Here is a 16,341-nt window from a genome sequence, read left to right on the forward strand (position 1 = left end):
GAAACCCTGGTTCTAACCTTGATGCCATCTCTAGAGTTTCATTTGTCTGTGTTTCAAGTGCCTGCTCTTGCCTATACATAGTAGATACTCAGAGATATATACTGACCGTATGAGTACTTACCAAACTTCATCTAATATTTTTATAGGATATATAGTTCTGAAAGGAGATAGCTAGAATTTTTATAGCTTGGTTATATTGATTCTTTTCTCTGGAATATAGTTTGTTAGTTGCTTCTTTAAAAAAGAAAACTCATGATCATAATAAATCTTCTTTTTGATCATGTGAACTTGTATGGTATAAGCACAGACTACTGCCATTCATGTCATGTATTTTTTGTATCAGATCGTTTCTAACAGGGAGATGTATGGAATTGCTAATGTGATTTTCTTGTCTATGACTTCTAGCACTATAATCTTTTTGAAATTGTAATAGCATTAACTGTATGTTATTAAAATTTTTTTTCTTATTCTGTCTTAGGACTCTGTAATAATAATAAGTTCAAGTCCTCCTCCTGTAAAGCATCCTGAGAAAAATCAGAAGAAACTTCAGTGTCTGAATGATGTGTTAGGAAAAAAACTTAACAAGACTCCTAAAAATGTCCCTGGTAATCAGATTTGATAATATTGATGGTAAATATTAGGAGGTTTGAGGGGATTACTGAATTTTAATTTAATTTAAATTTAAATTTCTTGTCTTATAACCTTTTAATTATATTAAATATTACTATTTTGATGAGTAAATGAGTGAAGTTATAGTGTAGTTAGTAAAGAGTTTTACAAAGAGTGAGTATATTTTAAGTGATTTCATTTCTTTGTATCTATTTAGCCTCAGTTAACTTAGTGATTTTGAAGCTGACTGATCATCAAAATCATCTGGGTAAATTTTAAAAAATGTTAAATTTTTGGGTCCTTTCCTAGACATTACTGACCAAGCGTCTCTAGAGGTGGGTTGTGGGAATGTGTAACTTAAAAAAAAGCTCCCCAGGAAATTCTGATATTGATATTGCCAGGTTGAGAGACCAACTCATTATATAGAAAAATTTTAGTTAAAAAAATTTTTAAAGAGTTCTGAAAGTAATTGAAGGTAAGTGGAGATGAAAAGCCTTGATACTAACCTAAGTATTTATTTTTCTAAGGAAAAGTGAAAGTTGCACCTTTATTTCTTACTAGAAAGACTCAGAAGACAGCTGATCCCGCCCTTGGTTTTGATGAAAGCAGGTCAGTCTGATACAGATTTTAAAATGCCAAAATAGTCTATGGAATGTATTTTGTATTCATTTACTTTGATGAGAAAGATTTAAACTATCATTTGAAGCTTTAATAAATCCATTTTAAAAGATGACAATGTTGACAGTGCTACAACTGCAATTTGAAGATCTTCATCTTTTGCAAACATTTTGTGGCCATCTCGAGACACACTAGTGGAAAAATAAATAGGCAAACCAAAAATACCAAAAAGCTGATTTATGAACTTAGTAAATATTTAAATATCTATTATGTACCAGGCACTGTGTTTGGTACTAGGAATATCATGGAAGTAAGACACATTCCACATCCTCTTGAGTGGTAAAGAACCTGCCTGCCAATGCAGGAGATGTAAGAGACTTGGGTTTGATCCCTGGGTCAGGAAGATCCCCTGGAGAAGGAAATGGCACCCCACTCCAGTATTCTTGCCTGGAGAATCCCATGGACAGAGGAACCTGGAAGGCTACAATCCATAGCATCGCAAAGAGTTGGACACAGCTGAGTGACTTAGCACACACACACCGTCTTCTTAAGGCTTACACTTGAGAGGAAAGACAATCTCTGATTAAGCATTAATTGAGCCAACAAGTGAAGAATTGGAGTTGTGCTAAGGAGAGGTACAAAGTTCTATTAAGTAGATTTGGTCTGGTTAAGAAAGGATTCGCGGAGGAAATGATGCCTGAACTGAAGGATGAGCAGGAGTTCATTGAGGAGGAGCAGTGGTCCATCCAGAGGGACCATCTAGAGTCCCTGTGACTGCAACTGCTGCTGCTGCTAAGTCGCTTCAGTCGTGTCTGACTCTGTGCGACCCCATGGACTGTATAGCCTACCAGGCTCCTCCATCCATGGGGTTTTCCAGGCAAGAGTACTGGAGTGGGGTGCCATTGCCTTCTCCATGTGACTGCAAGGAGCATGGTAAATACAGGAAGTTGAAGGAATGTCCCTGTGACTTGAGCACAGTGAGCAGAGTATGAGATTATGCTGGAGAGGTGGTACCGGCGCATGTGGGTAGGACCTTTAGGACACATGAATGGATTTTGCTTCTATGCTAAGAGCAATGAGAAGCAGTCAGAGGGTTTTAAACATGAATGGAAACTTAAGCATTTGAATTTTGAAAGTTTAATCTGACTGCTGGATTAATTTGGCTGTTGTACAGAGAATGGGATGGAGGAGGGATTAGAGTGGATACAGGAGCCCTGGTGAGAGATAATGGAAGTGTGGACTCAAGTATTGGAGAAGATGTATGAAAGATTTTAGGAGATACATTTATTTGTTTATTTTTTGCCACACCATGTGGCTTGTGGGGTTTTAGTTCCCCCACCAGGGATTGAACCTGTGCCCTTGGCAGTGAAAGCGTGAAGTCCTAACCACTGGACCACCAGAGAATTCCCTAGGAGATAAATTTAAGAACCCTTTATGATTAATTGGGCTTCCCTGATAGCTCAGTTGGTAAAGACTCTGCCTGTGATGCAGAAAACCGTGGTTCAATTCCAGGATTGGGAAGATCTGCTAGAGAAGCGATCAGCTACCCACTCCAGTATTCTTGGGCTTCCCTGGTGGCTCAGCTGGTAAAGAAGCCGCCTGCAATGCTGGAGACCTGGGTTCTAATTAATTATGATTAATTAGACACGGGCTGGGGATGGGAGAGATGAAGGTGGAAAGATGACACCTAAGTTTTGATCTGGGCCAGTGGGTGGCACAATGGAAGAAGACCAGGTTTAGGGACATAAGTTCAGGTTATTTTTTCTTTTTTTTCCTGTTTCAGTTTTATTGAGGAATGATTGCCTATTGTTAAATCCACATATCTTAAGCACACAGTTTTGACAAGTATATTATATCTGGATATAACATCTTTCTTTTACTCCCGATTGGTTTACTTTTTCTTTTTCTGTATCCCTACCACCAGAACAAAAGGTTGTCACTATTCTGGTTGCTGTTACCATCAGTTAGTGGATTTTTGCTGCCATTGGTTATTTTTTGTCTGTTTCCGAACATCACATAAATGTTATATGTTATTTTGTGCCTAAGTGCACTTGCTTGGTACACAACATACACACATATATTTTTAAAATCAACTTTATTCAGGTATAATATGCATATATTCATATGCACCCCTATTAAGTAAATAGTTTGAACTGTTACGAACATTCATGTAGGAGCCTGCTGTGATACATCAATACCACTCTCTCCCCTCGGCCACCCCACCACCACCATCCTCCTCTACCCTGTCACCACCTTCCCGTGTAAGTCAGGAGTCTTAGGATTAGCAATACATGATAAGCCAGGTGAAACTGAGACATCAATGATAAGGGCCCTATGGTTCCTACTATTGGAAGGAAACTTAAAAGTTCTTCTATTAACTTTTAGAAATGTGGCACTGATTTTATCTGATTATAATATAAATGTATGTTAAGAAAAAAAAAAAGGAAGACAAAAGACAGGAAAAAAACCTCAGCTACCACTCAAAGATAGCCTCTTGTTAGCATTTTGGTGGATGTTCTTCAATACCTTTTTTTTCTGTATATACGTATCTTTATTTAATTTTTTAACATTGATAAACTTTCATTTTTACGATAAGCAGAAAAAGAATTTGACTAGTTAACATCTCAGGGAGCTGATTAAATTTTTTCACATAAAATTAAGAAGTATTTATCTTATAGTGTATTTTTTTTTAAGTGTTTATAACCTTAGCTCTCCTTTTCTCACATTTTCTTAAAAGCCAAGATGCATCTGAAAGGTCTCAGGATTGTGATATGCAGTTTAAAGCAAAGCGTGACTTCCTTATGAGTGGTTTGCCAGATTTGTTGAAACGACAGATTGCAAAGAAAGCTGCTGCGTTAGATGTGTACAATGCAGCGAGCTCCAGTTTCCAGAGAGTCGTTCATGTTCAGCAAAAAGACAATGGTGAGTTTATTATTACAAGATATTTTTAAACGTTCTTAGCAATATGAAACTATGTAAGTTGGTTTTAGGTGAGACAAAGGTTCAGGTATAATTCTTATGTGGAATTTAAAGTAGCTTTTTATCCTCTCTATTGCTGGGAAATCCCATCAACAGAGGAGCCTGGTGGGCTACAGTCCATGGAATCACAAAGAGTTGGATACGACTGAGCAACTAAACCAGCATCACCGAATCCTCTCTGCTGCAGCCTTGGGCTGAGAGAGGAGGTGGGGCAGGAAAGCTGAAGCCCTTACCCCTGAGGCCAAGGGAGGGCAGGCACACGGGAGCTGAAGTGAATGCTGTCCAGAGAGGCGCTGTGTTCTTGAAATCTGAGCCAGTTTGTGAACAGATCATCTTTTAAGAGTTTCTTAGAGGAACTCCATCCCTGTCTTTGTCCAGTCTGCAGCTCACTGTTTAAGAGAAATCTGTTTGCCTCCTTGCTGTAACAGCTTGTGAACCACCTCCTGGAGCTGGTAACAGGGAGCAGTGCTCCATTGTTCTAGCTCTCTCTACCCTCACATGTACTGCACATGAGAGCGAGAAGTTTACACAAGCCTTGTAGGATGTGTTAACTTGATCCTGATCTAATTCTCCGTGGATTCAAGTGCTCTGGCAACCACAGTCTTACTTTACCTATTTAGTTTTTATAATTACTGATCATATTCAAAGCCTGTCTTTGCTTTGTTGTTGTTCCTGAAAAGTGTTAGTCACTTCAGTCATGTCTGACTCTTTTGTGACCCCATGGACTCTGTCCATGGAATTCTGTCTCCTCTGTCCGTGGAATTCAGAGGCAAGAATACTGGAATGGGTAGCCATTCCTTCTCCAGGGGATCTTCCCAACCCAGGAATCAAACCGGGGTCTCCTCATTGCAGGCAGATTCTTTACTGTCTGAGCCACCAGGGAAGCCCCCTGTTGTTGTTTCTACCTAGTGCTTTTTGTCAGGGCAAAACAGTTATATTCTTCTCAACTGGCTTTGTGGTTTGGTTTGATGTAGTCCCTCTACTCATGAAATGTTCACTATGTTCTGTTCTCCTTTCTTTTCCTTTTATATTTCTGACCTTGATGGTTTTTGAGTTTTGTTTAGCCTGTCTTTTCTCTGTTGTATGGAGAAGTTCCCAGTCAGCCTTTCTAATAATATTCTACTTTTTCTTTTCTCTCAGTTCTGCTATGGCCATTCAGTGGATGAAACCTTTCTTGTTACTTTCACCAGCTCAGTTTTATAAAGCATTTTCTAATAGTATGTTCAACTATAGAAATTAGTTAGACTTTTCCTTAGGATCATGCCCATGATCACCTAGTAACAGAATCTGAATTTCAGGATGCTTATTGCCCCTGAAATTTTTAACCTGAGTAGCAAGGTTGATTTAAAAAAGAAAAGAAAAATGTGCTAATATTTGCTTATTTTTAACAATTGGGAGGGAAGACAAGGTAATTTTTATTAATTGTATTTGTTACAGGTGAGGATTTTGTTCCTGTGTACTCCTTTGAATTTTGATACTTTTGTGTTAACTGTGTAGTTGTTGTTGAGCCTTTTTGTGTTTGTTGACTTGGCATTTGGTAAATGGACAAGAATGTAAATGAAGGTAATTAACGTTATTTTTCTTTTTTTCTTCAGGGTGCCATTTGTGGCATTTGAAACCACCCACTTGTCCTCTGTTAACTAAACTTAAAGAATTAAATACTAAAGTAATAGATCTCTCAAAATGTGTTATGGCTCTTGGTGAATTTTCAACATTGAATTCAAATTCGAAAAGTAATAATTCCACTGTTGTGGTAAGTATGAGAGCAGTCAACATTATAGGATGTTTCCTTCACATTTTTCAGAGGAAAAAATTTTATGTGTCTACTATTGGAGCCTAAAGATCATCTCTTCCTAGAGTCCAATTTTAAAAAATAAATCCCAATTGAAATACAAATCTCTTTTAAATTCTCTGAGAGCTTTAAAAACATTTTAAGAGTTAATGATAGCCAGTTTCAAAAGAATATTAGATTATATAGCACATTTAGATACTTTGTCAGTCAAAATTATACTCTAATAAATGTATAACATACAATTAGTTTAAAAAAGAACAATAAAAATATGAACTAAGTCCTTCTAAATCTATGCAAATGCAGCTTTGTAAGTTAATCCTACCCTGACATAGACTTATAGACAGAAAGTAATTGGTAGTATTCTGATTAATATTATTAGAATGTGAGTTTAATTGAACATTTGGTTTTTTATTGCAGTTTATGGGGAGAAGGAAAGATTTGACTGAAGAAGTAAGAAATCTTTTGTTGGAGGAAATTAGGTGGTCAAATCCCAGATTTCCTTTGAGGAAATACTTCTCTTTGCTTCTAAAAAAGCGAACTGAGCACCAGGTACTTTCTGAGTGTCATTGTAAACAAGGTTAGTGATAATTACTATGATTTCCGTTAACATTTCACTTTTGAAAATGCTGAGGTTAGCTATTAACTCTTGGAAGTGGTCACCACTGAGAGAACTTTCCTTGTGGTTGACAATGAAGTTTGTTCAACTAAAGTAAAGCATCTGTGTGATCCATTGTTGGCCTCTGCTGGCTTCTAGAGTGGCCAACCCCAAAAACAGCTTTAATTATGTTAAAATACTAATAATTTATTTGAGGAAAGTCTTAGCTTTTATAGCCCGTACAAAAGTTAGTCTAAATAACAAGATAGCAACTAGCTTTCAGCATGCCATATTTGATTCTTGCCTTTTCATTTGATAGTAATAAAGATATTGGATATTTTGAACTGGTATTAAGATTACTGGGTAATAAAATTAATTTTATGTTGATTGGTAAGCACATTCATTTCTATAATTACCCAAATAGAAAGTCCACAACTCGAGCCCGTTGTCAGCCGAAAAGAAACCAAAAGGAAACGAGTGGAAACGGAAAATCATAAATCCAAAAGAAGGAAACCAAATGAGTATTCAGAAAGTCCAAGAAAGATAAATGGGAAACCAGAAGAACTTGACAAAAGAAACAACTCCAGTGGGATAAAGCTAGATTCTTCCAAACGTTTGTTTCCTAAAACATCCAGGAAGAAACAAACAGCTTTGAGTACAAGGTGTAAAGTGGAAACAGCAATAGTAGAAGATCCTGATATTCTGATAATAGATGATGACAAAGAGTCTTCATCAAAAGTGTCCTCTATTCCAGGTAAATTAGATTCTTTTCTCCTTCTGGTCCTAGATGTTTTTTGTTTGTTTGTTTTTAACCTCTCATTTTCTCCCTCTTTTTTAATGTATGCTCATTGCAGCATTCAAACAAAGTAAGACGAGGAAGACTCACTGATTAGGGTCTTACAGATAAACCACATTTAACAGATTTCTGTTTGACTGTTGATTTTTCTGTGTTTCCCTAAATATGTATGCCTTTTTAAAAACTTGGGATCACACTCTACCTATTATTTTATACCTGTTTCACTGATTTTTCTGACATAGTCCCGTTTGATTATCTAGTGTATCTGGAGTATTCTATTGAACTGATTAATTCATTCATTTAGAGTATGTTTTGATCATTTGTACAGCAAGTCTCTCTTTTTTTTTAATTGAAGTACAGTTGATTTGCAATGTATTAGTTTCAGATATGCAGCAAAGTGAATCAGTTATACATGTACATATATGCATTCTTTCTTTTAGCTTCTTTTCCCATATAGGCCATTACAGAGTATTGAGTAGTGTTCCCTGTGCTATATAGCCGACTCTTATTAGTTATCTATTTTATATATAGTAGTGCTATTTACGGAGAAGGCAATGGCACCCCACTCCAGTACTCTTGCCTGGAAAATCCCATGGGTGGAGGAGCCTGGTAGGCTACAGTCCATGGGGTCGCTGAGAGTCTGACACGACTGAGCGACTTCACTTTTCCCTTTCATGCACTGGAGAAAGAAATGGCAACCCACTCCAGTATTCTTGCCTGGAGAATCCCAGGGATGGCGGAGCCTGGTGGGCTGCCGTCTCTGGGGTCGCACAGAGTCGGACACGACTGAAGCGACTTAGCAGCAGCAGCAGCAGCAGTGCTATTTAGCCGACTCTTATTAGTTATCTATTTTATATATAGTAGTGTGTATATGTCAATCCCAATCTCCCAGTTTATCCCTCCCTCCATCTGCTTCTGTATTGTAAAAATGTTCATTTGTTCCCTTTTTTTAGATTCCATGTATAAGCAATATCACATGCTATTTTTCTTTCTGTGTCTGACTTAACTTCACTCACTCGGTATGACAATCCTAGGTCTTTCCATCTATAATTTTTTTAAACTATTTTCATGCATTGCTCCACTAAATGAACTGCAGATTCCCTTATCCCACAAATTCCATGGGCGTTTTGATTTTGCATTAGTATGTAGGTTAACTTGAAGGGAACTGGTATCTTCCCAATGTTGTCTTCTCTGTCAGGAGTGTAGCCTCTCTCCATTTACTCAGGCTGACCTTACAGAGTGTTCTAATGTATCTTTTTAGTGGTCAAGAAGAGGCTCTGTGAAAAGTATGCTGCATTTGTCCTTTAGATCATTTCTTATAGTAACAAATTATTTTTCATAATTTGCATTTCTTGAGTGCTTTGAGTAACATTTTTAATGTATACTTTTAAACCTTATAGTCATAAGACTTTATGGTGGTTAGCTTTTAAGGGGAACAGTTTTAATGAGAAGAATTTTCAATGTAATGTTAAGTTTTTAAAATTGCCTTTTTTGGAAGTTTATAAATATAAACATTTATACAAATACTTATTGTTACATGAAACAATAATGTAAATGTATAAGAATATATGTTTATGTCAGGGAACAAAATACTTCAATACATATTTTTTTCTTTAGATTCTGGAATTGAAGACATGCTTTGGACGGAAAAGTATCAACCTCAAAACTCCAGTGAACTCATAGGCAATGAGCTAGCTATAAAAAAGCTACATAGGTTGGTAAAATTTATAAAGGAATTGAGAAATCGTTTATAAATCTAGTTTTACTATTTATTTATACTGAAATCTAGAAATTATGGGCTTCCCTGGTGGCTCAGATGGTAAACAATCTGCCTACAATGGAGGAGACTCGGGTTCGATCCCTGGATGGGGAAGATCCCCTGGAGAAGGGAGTGGCTACCCACTCCAGTATTCTTGCCTGGAGAATCCATGGACAGAGGAGCCTGACAGGCTACTGTCCATGGGATCGCAAAGAGTCAGACACGAGTGAACCGACTAACACAACACTAGAAATTATAAAGTTATACATCACAAGGTAAAATCTTAAAATATAAAAATCCAAAGTGAAAAATAAATGTACTTCTTTTCTCCTGTTTCTACTCCCTACTATGAAAGATGTCTTATAAAACCTTCCAGAAAAAAAATCATGCATATATTTGCTCTTGCTAACAAATAGGATCATATTACTACTAACTTAGGTCATAATCCTTTGTGTTCAATTCCCACCTCCAAAGAGTTCTGGAAATTGAAAGTTTATTAACTTTATTATATACATAATATTTATTGTGAACTTCCCTAGTGGCTTAGAGGTAAAGAATCCGCCTGCAGCGCAGAAGACGTGGGTTTGATCCCTGGGTCGGGAAGATCTCCTGGAGGAGGAGAAGGCAACCCACTCTAGTATTCTTGCCTGGACAATCCCATGAACAGAGGAGCCTGGGGGGCTATTGTTCATAGAGTCGAAAAGAGTTGGACACGACTTTAGCGACTAAACAGCAATGACAAAAGTTCATTATAGTCTTTATCGGTCCCACTCAGTAGGCATTCAACCAGAAATATTCAGTGATTAGAGATGTACTGCCACAGACTCACTAAAGGTATTATGTGATGTGTAGTATATGTTCCAAATTACATTTCTAATATCTGAAAAATCCTGAATTCTAAAACTCACCTGGCCCAAAGGATTTCATACAAGGATTTGGGAGCCATAATAATAAACACTTTGAGATTGGTGGTGTTCTAAGTACTTGATAGTTCTTAGCTTATTTGATCCTTAGAATGATCCCATGAGGGTAAATACTGTTCCTCAGGAAGAATTAGCCCTAGAGAGGTTGAGTTATTTGTATGAGGTCACACATCTAAAAAGTGGTGGAGCTCAATTTAAACTCAGGTGCTCTAGCTCCAGACGAGAATTTAATCTTTCTACGTGTAGCATCGTGTATTAGACATCTTTCAAGTCGTCGTACAGTCTATTCCATGTCTAAGTTTCTCTGTACTGGTTTCTTATGTGAGCATACCATAAGGTATCTTTTTCCCTACTGATGTACTTTTAAGTTTTTCCTTTTGGAGACTAATTTAAACAACGTTGTAGTGAATATCCTTGCACATATAGTCTTGAGTATTTAGGCAAAATTACTTCATTTTAAAATATTCATGCCAGTGTAAAATTATTTTACTATACAGTTGATTCAAAAGCATCATGGAATTCTTAAAATGTAATGATATACCATACCTTCCCCCAACAACCATTTTAACATATTGTCTGAAAAATATCTATATTCTGTGACTTATTTTTATTAACATACATTTTCTTATTATGGTAGTTGGTTGAAAGACTGGAAAAGAAGAGCTGAATTGGAAGAAGGACAAAATTTGAAGGGAAAAAGAGATGAGAAACAGGAAGGTATTTTGAGTCTTTTTTTTTTTTCATTTCACTGAACATTTTTAGAAATAGATTAGCTAAAAATTTTTGTGAAGCTTCTTATTTGGTATCTTATGTTGGTTTTTCTCATCTTCATACATTGAATTGCCAACATTTATCGGCAGGAAGTTGTGGGATTTGGTCACCGGGTTTGGTGAGATAGAACTGCTGCCCATGCAATTGTTTTATGTGCGTTTGAATGATTTTTCAGATTCTTTGGATAGCAGAGACTTCAAAGGCAGTTCAGATGACGAAGAAGAAAATCGCCTTTGTAATACCGTTCTTATAACAGGGCCAACAGGAGTGGGGAAGACTGCTGCGGTATATGCTTGTGCCCAAGAACTTGGATTTAAGGTTAGTAACAGCTCTAATGGATGAATACTAATGTAATGAAACGAAAAGAAATATAAACCATTCTGCCCCTTTTCATGTATTCTTCTAGATATTTGAGGTGAATGCCTCTTCTCAGCGCAGTGGTAGACAAATTCTGTCTCAGCTGAAGGAAGCTACTCAGTCTCATCAAGTAGACAAGCAAGGTGTCAACTCACAGAAACCCTGCTTTTTTAATAGCTACAACATCGGCAGGTCACCAAGTAAGTGAATTATTTTCTTCAAATCACAGCCTTTAAGAAATGAAAATCTAAGAAAAGAATTTTAATAATCAATATTTTGCCATATTTTATCTCTTCCTATATATATGTGTGTGCCTTTCAAATTTTTCTCGGGTTTTATGTTTTAAAACAAATCATGACCATCACATAATTTTACACATGTGTGTGTGTGTGTGTGTGTGTGTGTGTATATATATATATATATATATATATATATACTTTAGTATTTAGCTCTGATAAGGACTTTTTAATAGCATAATTACAATATAATAACCAGACTAACAAAGTTAACCACATACCTTAATTTGATCTGATATGTAGTCTGATTTCAGTTTTCTGTTGTTTCAAATGGTTTGTTCAAATCAGGATTCAAAGTTCACACCTTAGATTAATGTCTAAGTGCCTTTTCATACCTCTTAACAACTCCCTCACTCTTTCTCTTCATGTTATTTGTTGAAGGACATGGGACATCTGTCATAAAATGTCTCACATTCTGGATTTGGATGACTATATCTTCATGGTATCAGTTAACACATTCCTCTTCCTCGTATTTCTTATAAACTGGCAGTTAGATCTGTGGGCTTGATTAGATTCATTTCCGTTTTGGTGCTAGTATACATTCACAGATGGGGCTGCGCTTCCTGTGGTGTCATAGCAAGAGATACGTAACAACTGGTTATCCCGCTTTTAGTGATACTAAGATATTTTTTATTTTAAAATTATACCTCTTCCCTTGTGATTTTATTTTATTTATTTATTTATTTTGAATGTTGTAAGTAAATTTTTTTTTATTAATTTATTTATTTTAGTTGGGGGCTAATTACTTTACAATATTGTAGTGGTTTTTGCCATACATTGACATGAATCAGCCATGGGTTTACATGTGTTCCCCATCCTGAACCCCCCTCCTTCCTCCCTGCCCATCCCATTGCCCCAGCCCTGAGCATTTGTCTCATGCATCGAACATGGAATGGTGTTCTGTTTCACATATGATAATATACATGTTTCAATGCTATTCTCTCAGAACGTCCCACCCTCACCTTCTCCCTCAGAGTCCATAAGACTGTTCTATGCATCTGTGTCTCTTATTCTGTCTCGCATATAGGGTTATTGTTACCATCTTTCAAATTCCATATATATGCATTAGTATACCGTATTGGTGTTTTTCTTTCTGGCTTACCTCACTCTGTATAATGGGCTCCAGTTTCATCCATCTCAATAGAACTGATTCAAATGTATTCTTTTTAATGGCTAAGTAGTATTCCATTGTGTATATGTACCACAGCTTCCTTATCCATTTGTCTGATGATGGACATCGAGGTTGCTTCCATGTCCTGACTATTATAAACAGTGCTGCGATGAACATTGGCGTATACATGTCTCTTTCAATTCTGGTTTCCTCGGTGTGTATGCCCAGCAGTGGGATTGCTGGGTCATACGGCAGTTCTATTCCCAGTTTTTTAAGGAATCTCCACACTGTTCTCCATAGTGGCTGTACTAGTTTGCATTCCCACCAACAGTGTAAGAGGGTTCCCTTTTCTCCACACCCTCTCCATCGTTTATTGCTTATAGACGTTTGGATAGCAGTCATTCTGACTGGCTTGAAATGGTACCTCATTGTGGTTTTGATTTGCATTTCTCTAATAATGAGTGATGTTGAGCATTGTTTCGTGTGTTTGTTAGCCATCTGTATGTCTTCTTTGGAGAAATGTCTGTTTAGTTCTTTGGCCCATTTTTTGATTGGGTCTTCCCTTGTGATTTTAAAATGCCTGATTTTTATGACATGATAGTGATATCTATGGTAATTTTTTTCAAAGCTCAAAATTTCCACTGTTTTTTCAAACACCTATGATACACAAGAAATATAAGATGTCTGAAAGTGAGAGTATAGAAAAAGAATAGGACACAGTCATGGATATGTGCACATATACTGGTATGTAAAGAAGATCCTGCTCTGAGTCCATGTGGTAACAACTAGTGCAGGTAAAGGCTGAATTGGGGTACTTAGAGAGGAGCAAAGGACAAGCTCTGGGATAAATGCCAGACTGCTGTCAGGCTTCTGAAAGGTGGACATTAGCCATTTGTTTTTAACTTTGTATCCATCTTTCATATCTAGAAAAACATCACTTGCTTGTAGTATCATTTACTGTGGGCTAAATCAAAGTTGGACTAGAAGACCTGAAATGTGCTCAGTATACACCAATATCACTTTTCCTCCAGCCTTTAGTTGTGGCATGTGAACTCTTAGTTGAACTATGTGGTATCTAGTTCCCTGACCTGGGATTGAACCCACGCCCCCTGCATTGGGAGGGTGGAGTCTTAACCACTGGATGACCAGGGAAGTCCCCCTCTAGCTTCTTCTGACCTCTAGCAGATATAGACAGAGTGAATGGTGGGATTGTGAACATTATTTACTTCAAAAATGGAAAAGAGTATCTTTTCCAAATGAGTGGCTTTATCATCTCTACTGATAGGCTAACAGTACAGTAATATTTAAGTGTAAAGAGTATTTGACTATAAGAATGAAAAAGACTTTTTATATCTTTGCTTTGTAACTGGTATGAGTAGAAGTATACTGTGGATAACTCAATCTTGCCATCTGTTTAATTTTTAGAATATTTGTTTTTAAGTGCAGTTTGTTTTTGGCAGAAAAATTATGCTCCCCCAAGAAGGTTGTTACATCACCAAGAAAACTTCCTCCGCCATCACCACAAAGTAGTGGACCAAAGAGAACACTTCCACCTAAAACTTTGGCAAATTATTTTAAAGTGTCTTCTAAACTAAAAAATAATGAACAAATAGGAGCACTTCTGGAAAATAATAAAGGTAAGACACTAAATTGACAAAGAACCCTGATACATAAAAATTGGATCATATTTCTTGAGTTCTTATTTATTAAACCTCTGAAGGTCCTACCTGTAGCAGTCTTGATACTTTGTTTCAGTTTTGATAGAGGATTTCAGTTTGAGCTTATTCTGTGGAAATAGTCAATGTTCTATCAAAAGTGGATTTGAAAGAAGATGGGGTACATATATACAATGAATATTATTCATCCTACTAAGAGAAACAAAATAGGGTCATTTGTAGAGACCTGAATGAACCTGGAGTCTTTCATACAGAGTGAAGTAAGTTAGAAAAACAAATATCGTACATTAGCGCATGTATGTGGAATCTAGAAAAATGGTACAGATGAACCTACTTCCAAGGCAGGAATAGAGACACAGACATAAAGAAGAAACATGTGAACACAGCAGGGGAAGGGGAGGGGAGGGTGAATTGTGAGATTAGGACTGACATACATACACTACCATGTGTAAAATGGATAGCCAGTGGGAAGCTGCTGTATAGCACAGAAAGCTCAGCTTGGTGCTCTGGGATGACCTAGATGAGTGGGGTAGGGGTGGGGTGGGAGGGAGGTCCAAGAGGGAGGGGGTATATGTATACATACATCTCCTTCACTTCATTGTACAGCAGAAACTTAACACAACATTGTAAAGCAATTATATTCTAATAAAAAAGTTGACTTTATATATTATTATTTTATATGCAGGAATCAAAAATTCTTTTGAACAGAAACAAATCATTCAGACTAAATCTACAAACACAACTAATTCAAATGTCAGAGAGTTTGGGGCTGAGGAACCCAACAGGAAAAATGCAACATCCCTCATTCTTTTTGAGGAGGTAGGTTTAAAGAGGTATACATTTGTGATCAGTCAGTTCAGTCGCTCAGTTGTGTCCGACTCCTTGCGATATCTCCTGATGAAAGCTTATTCTAGAGGTTACTATATATTTTACTCTGACAGTCTGTAAAACAACCAAGAAAGTCAGAAATAATTGTATCTATGACCCAGGTTCAATCCCTGGGTCGGGAAGATCCCCTGGAGAAGAGAATGGCAATTCACTCCAGTATTGTGGCCTAGAGAATCCCATGGACAGAAGAACATGGCGGGCTCAGTCCATGGGGTTGCAAAGAGTTGGGCCTGAATGAGTGACTAACATTCATTTCAAATTAAAGTGAATGAAACTGTCAATCATAGAATTTTTCAGGAACATGATTCATACAATTTGATTACTGTTTAGAGTTTGTAGAATTATACTGGCCCATATTTATCCAATTATATTAATAGGTGACTGTATTTCTTTGGTTTTAATGTTTGATAATTTCTTTACTCTTTTAATAGTGTAAGACATTGTAAGTGCTCAGCGTGATGTGAAGTCACACTGTTTACGAATTCATAAATTTTGTCTCTGACAAAATAAACACAGTAAAGTAAACACAGTAAACAAAGTAAACACAGTGTATCTACTGTGTATACTTAACTGATATTCAAGTAAGTGTATTGTTACTCACTATGTCAATATCCTAATAACCATTTTATTCTTAGGTTGATGTCATTTTCGAAGAAGATGCTGGATTTTTGAATGCAATCAAAACATTCATGGCAACCACAAAAAGACCTGTAATCCTCACGACAAGTGGTAGGTAACCAGTGATTTTGCAATTAATTACTTTTGGTTAAAGTATTTGGGGAAAGCTTCTAATTTTGGTTAGATACATTGCTTTAGAAGTCTGCTGGCAAATTAAATTGGTTGTTTGTTCCTAAAGTGAGGAGGCTTCTAGATCATTTTTAATCAACTAAGAATTATTCAAATTTGCAATTGATTTGCAGCCTTGAGTAATTATAAAACTTAATATATTAACTTGCAAATAGCAATGACTTTAAAAAATGGGTGCTACTTTGAATTACTGTGTTGGGGTGTTAGATATTTAGGATGCCAACAATAGCCTACACAGATAAAGAAATTTATGGACAAGCCAGTGAAGGGGTTTTGGGAAGGAAAATAACAGATCTTTCTCTTTATCTCTTCCTCATACCTATAATTAGGTCACCAAACCTCATTTACTGGTTAGAATTTTTTA

The 16,341-nt window shown here is 36.7% G+C and overlaps 1 protein-coding gene across 3 annotated transcripts in view; it reads left to right on the forward strand.

Moving 5' to 3' along the window:
• The window catches only part of ATAD5 (ATPase family AAA domain containing 5), a 35,790-nt gene that overhangs the window by 11,105 nt on the left and 8,344 nt on the right, over positions 1-16,341 (forward strand). For 2 of the 3 annotated variants that reach the window (XM_081579698.1, XM_081579700.1), the window contains exons 5-17: positions 479-605; positions 1,137-1,218; positions 3,965-4,149; positions 5,802-5,959; positions 6,416-6,575; positions 7,018-7,347; positions 9,007-9,103; positions 10,709-10,788; positions 11,018-11,160; positions 11,249-11,399; positions 14,067-14,243; positions 14,968-15,101; positions 15,806-15,899. In XM_081579698.1, coding sequence (XP_081435824.1) covers positions 479-605; positions 1,137-1,218; positions 3,965-4,149; positions 5,802-5,959; positions 6,416-6,575; positions 7,018-7,347; positions 9,007-9,103; positions 10,709-10,788; positions 11,018-11,160; positions 11,249-11,399; positions 14,067-14,243; positions 14,968-15,101; positions 15,806-15,899 — 1,918 coding nt within the window. The remainder of the gene's footprint in view (positions 1-478; positions 606-1,136; positions 1,219-3,964; positions 4,150-5,801; positions 5,960-6,415; positions 6,576-7,017; positions 7,348-9,006; positions 9,104-10,708; positions 10,789-11,017; positions 11,161-11,248; positions 11,400-14,066; positions 14,244-14,967; positions 15,102-15,805; positions 15,900-16,341) is intronic. The other variant, XM_081579699.1, reaches the window with a different exon arrangement.

Source organism: Giraffa tippelskirchi, chromosome 3 (assembly GCF_054371585.1).
Source record: "Giraffa tippelskirchi isolate mGirTip1 chromosome 3, T2T-mGirTip1v1.2.pri, whole genome shotgun sequence".
Lineage (NCBI taxonomy): Eukaryota > Metazoa > Chordata > Mammalia > Artiodactyla > Giraffidae > Giraffa > Giraffa tippelskirchi.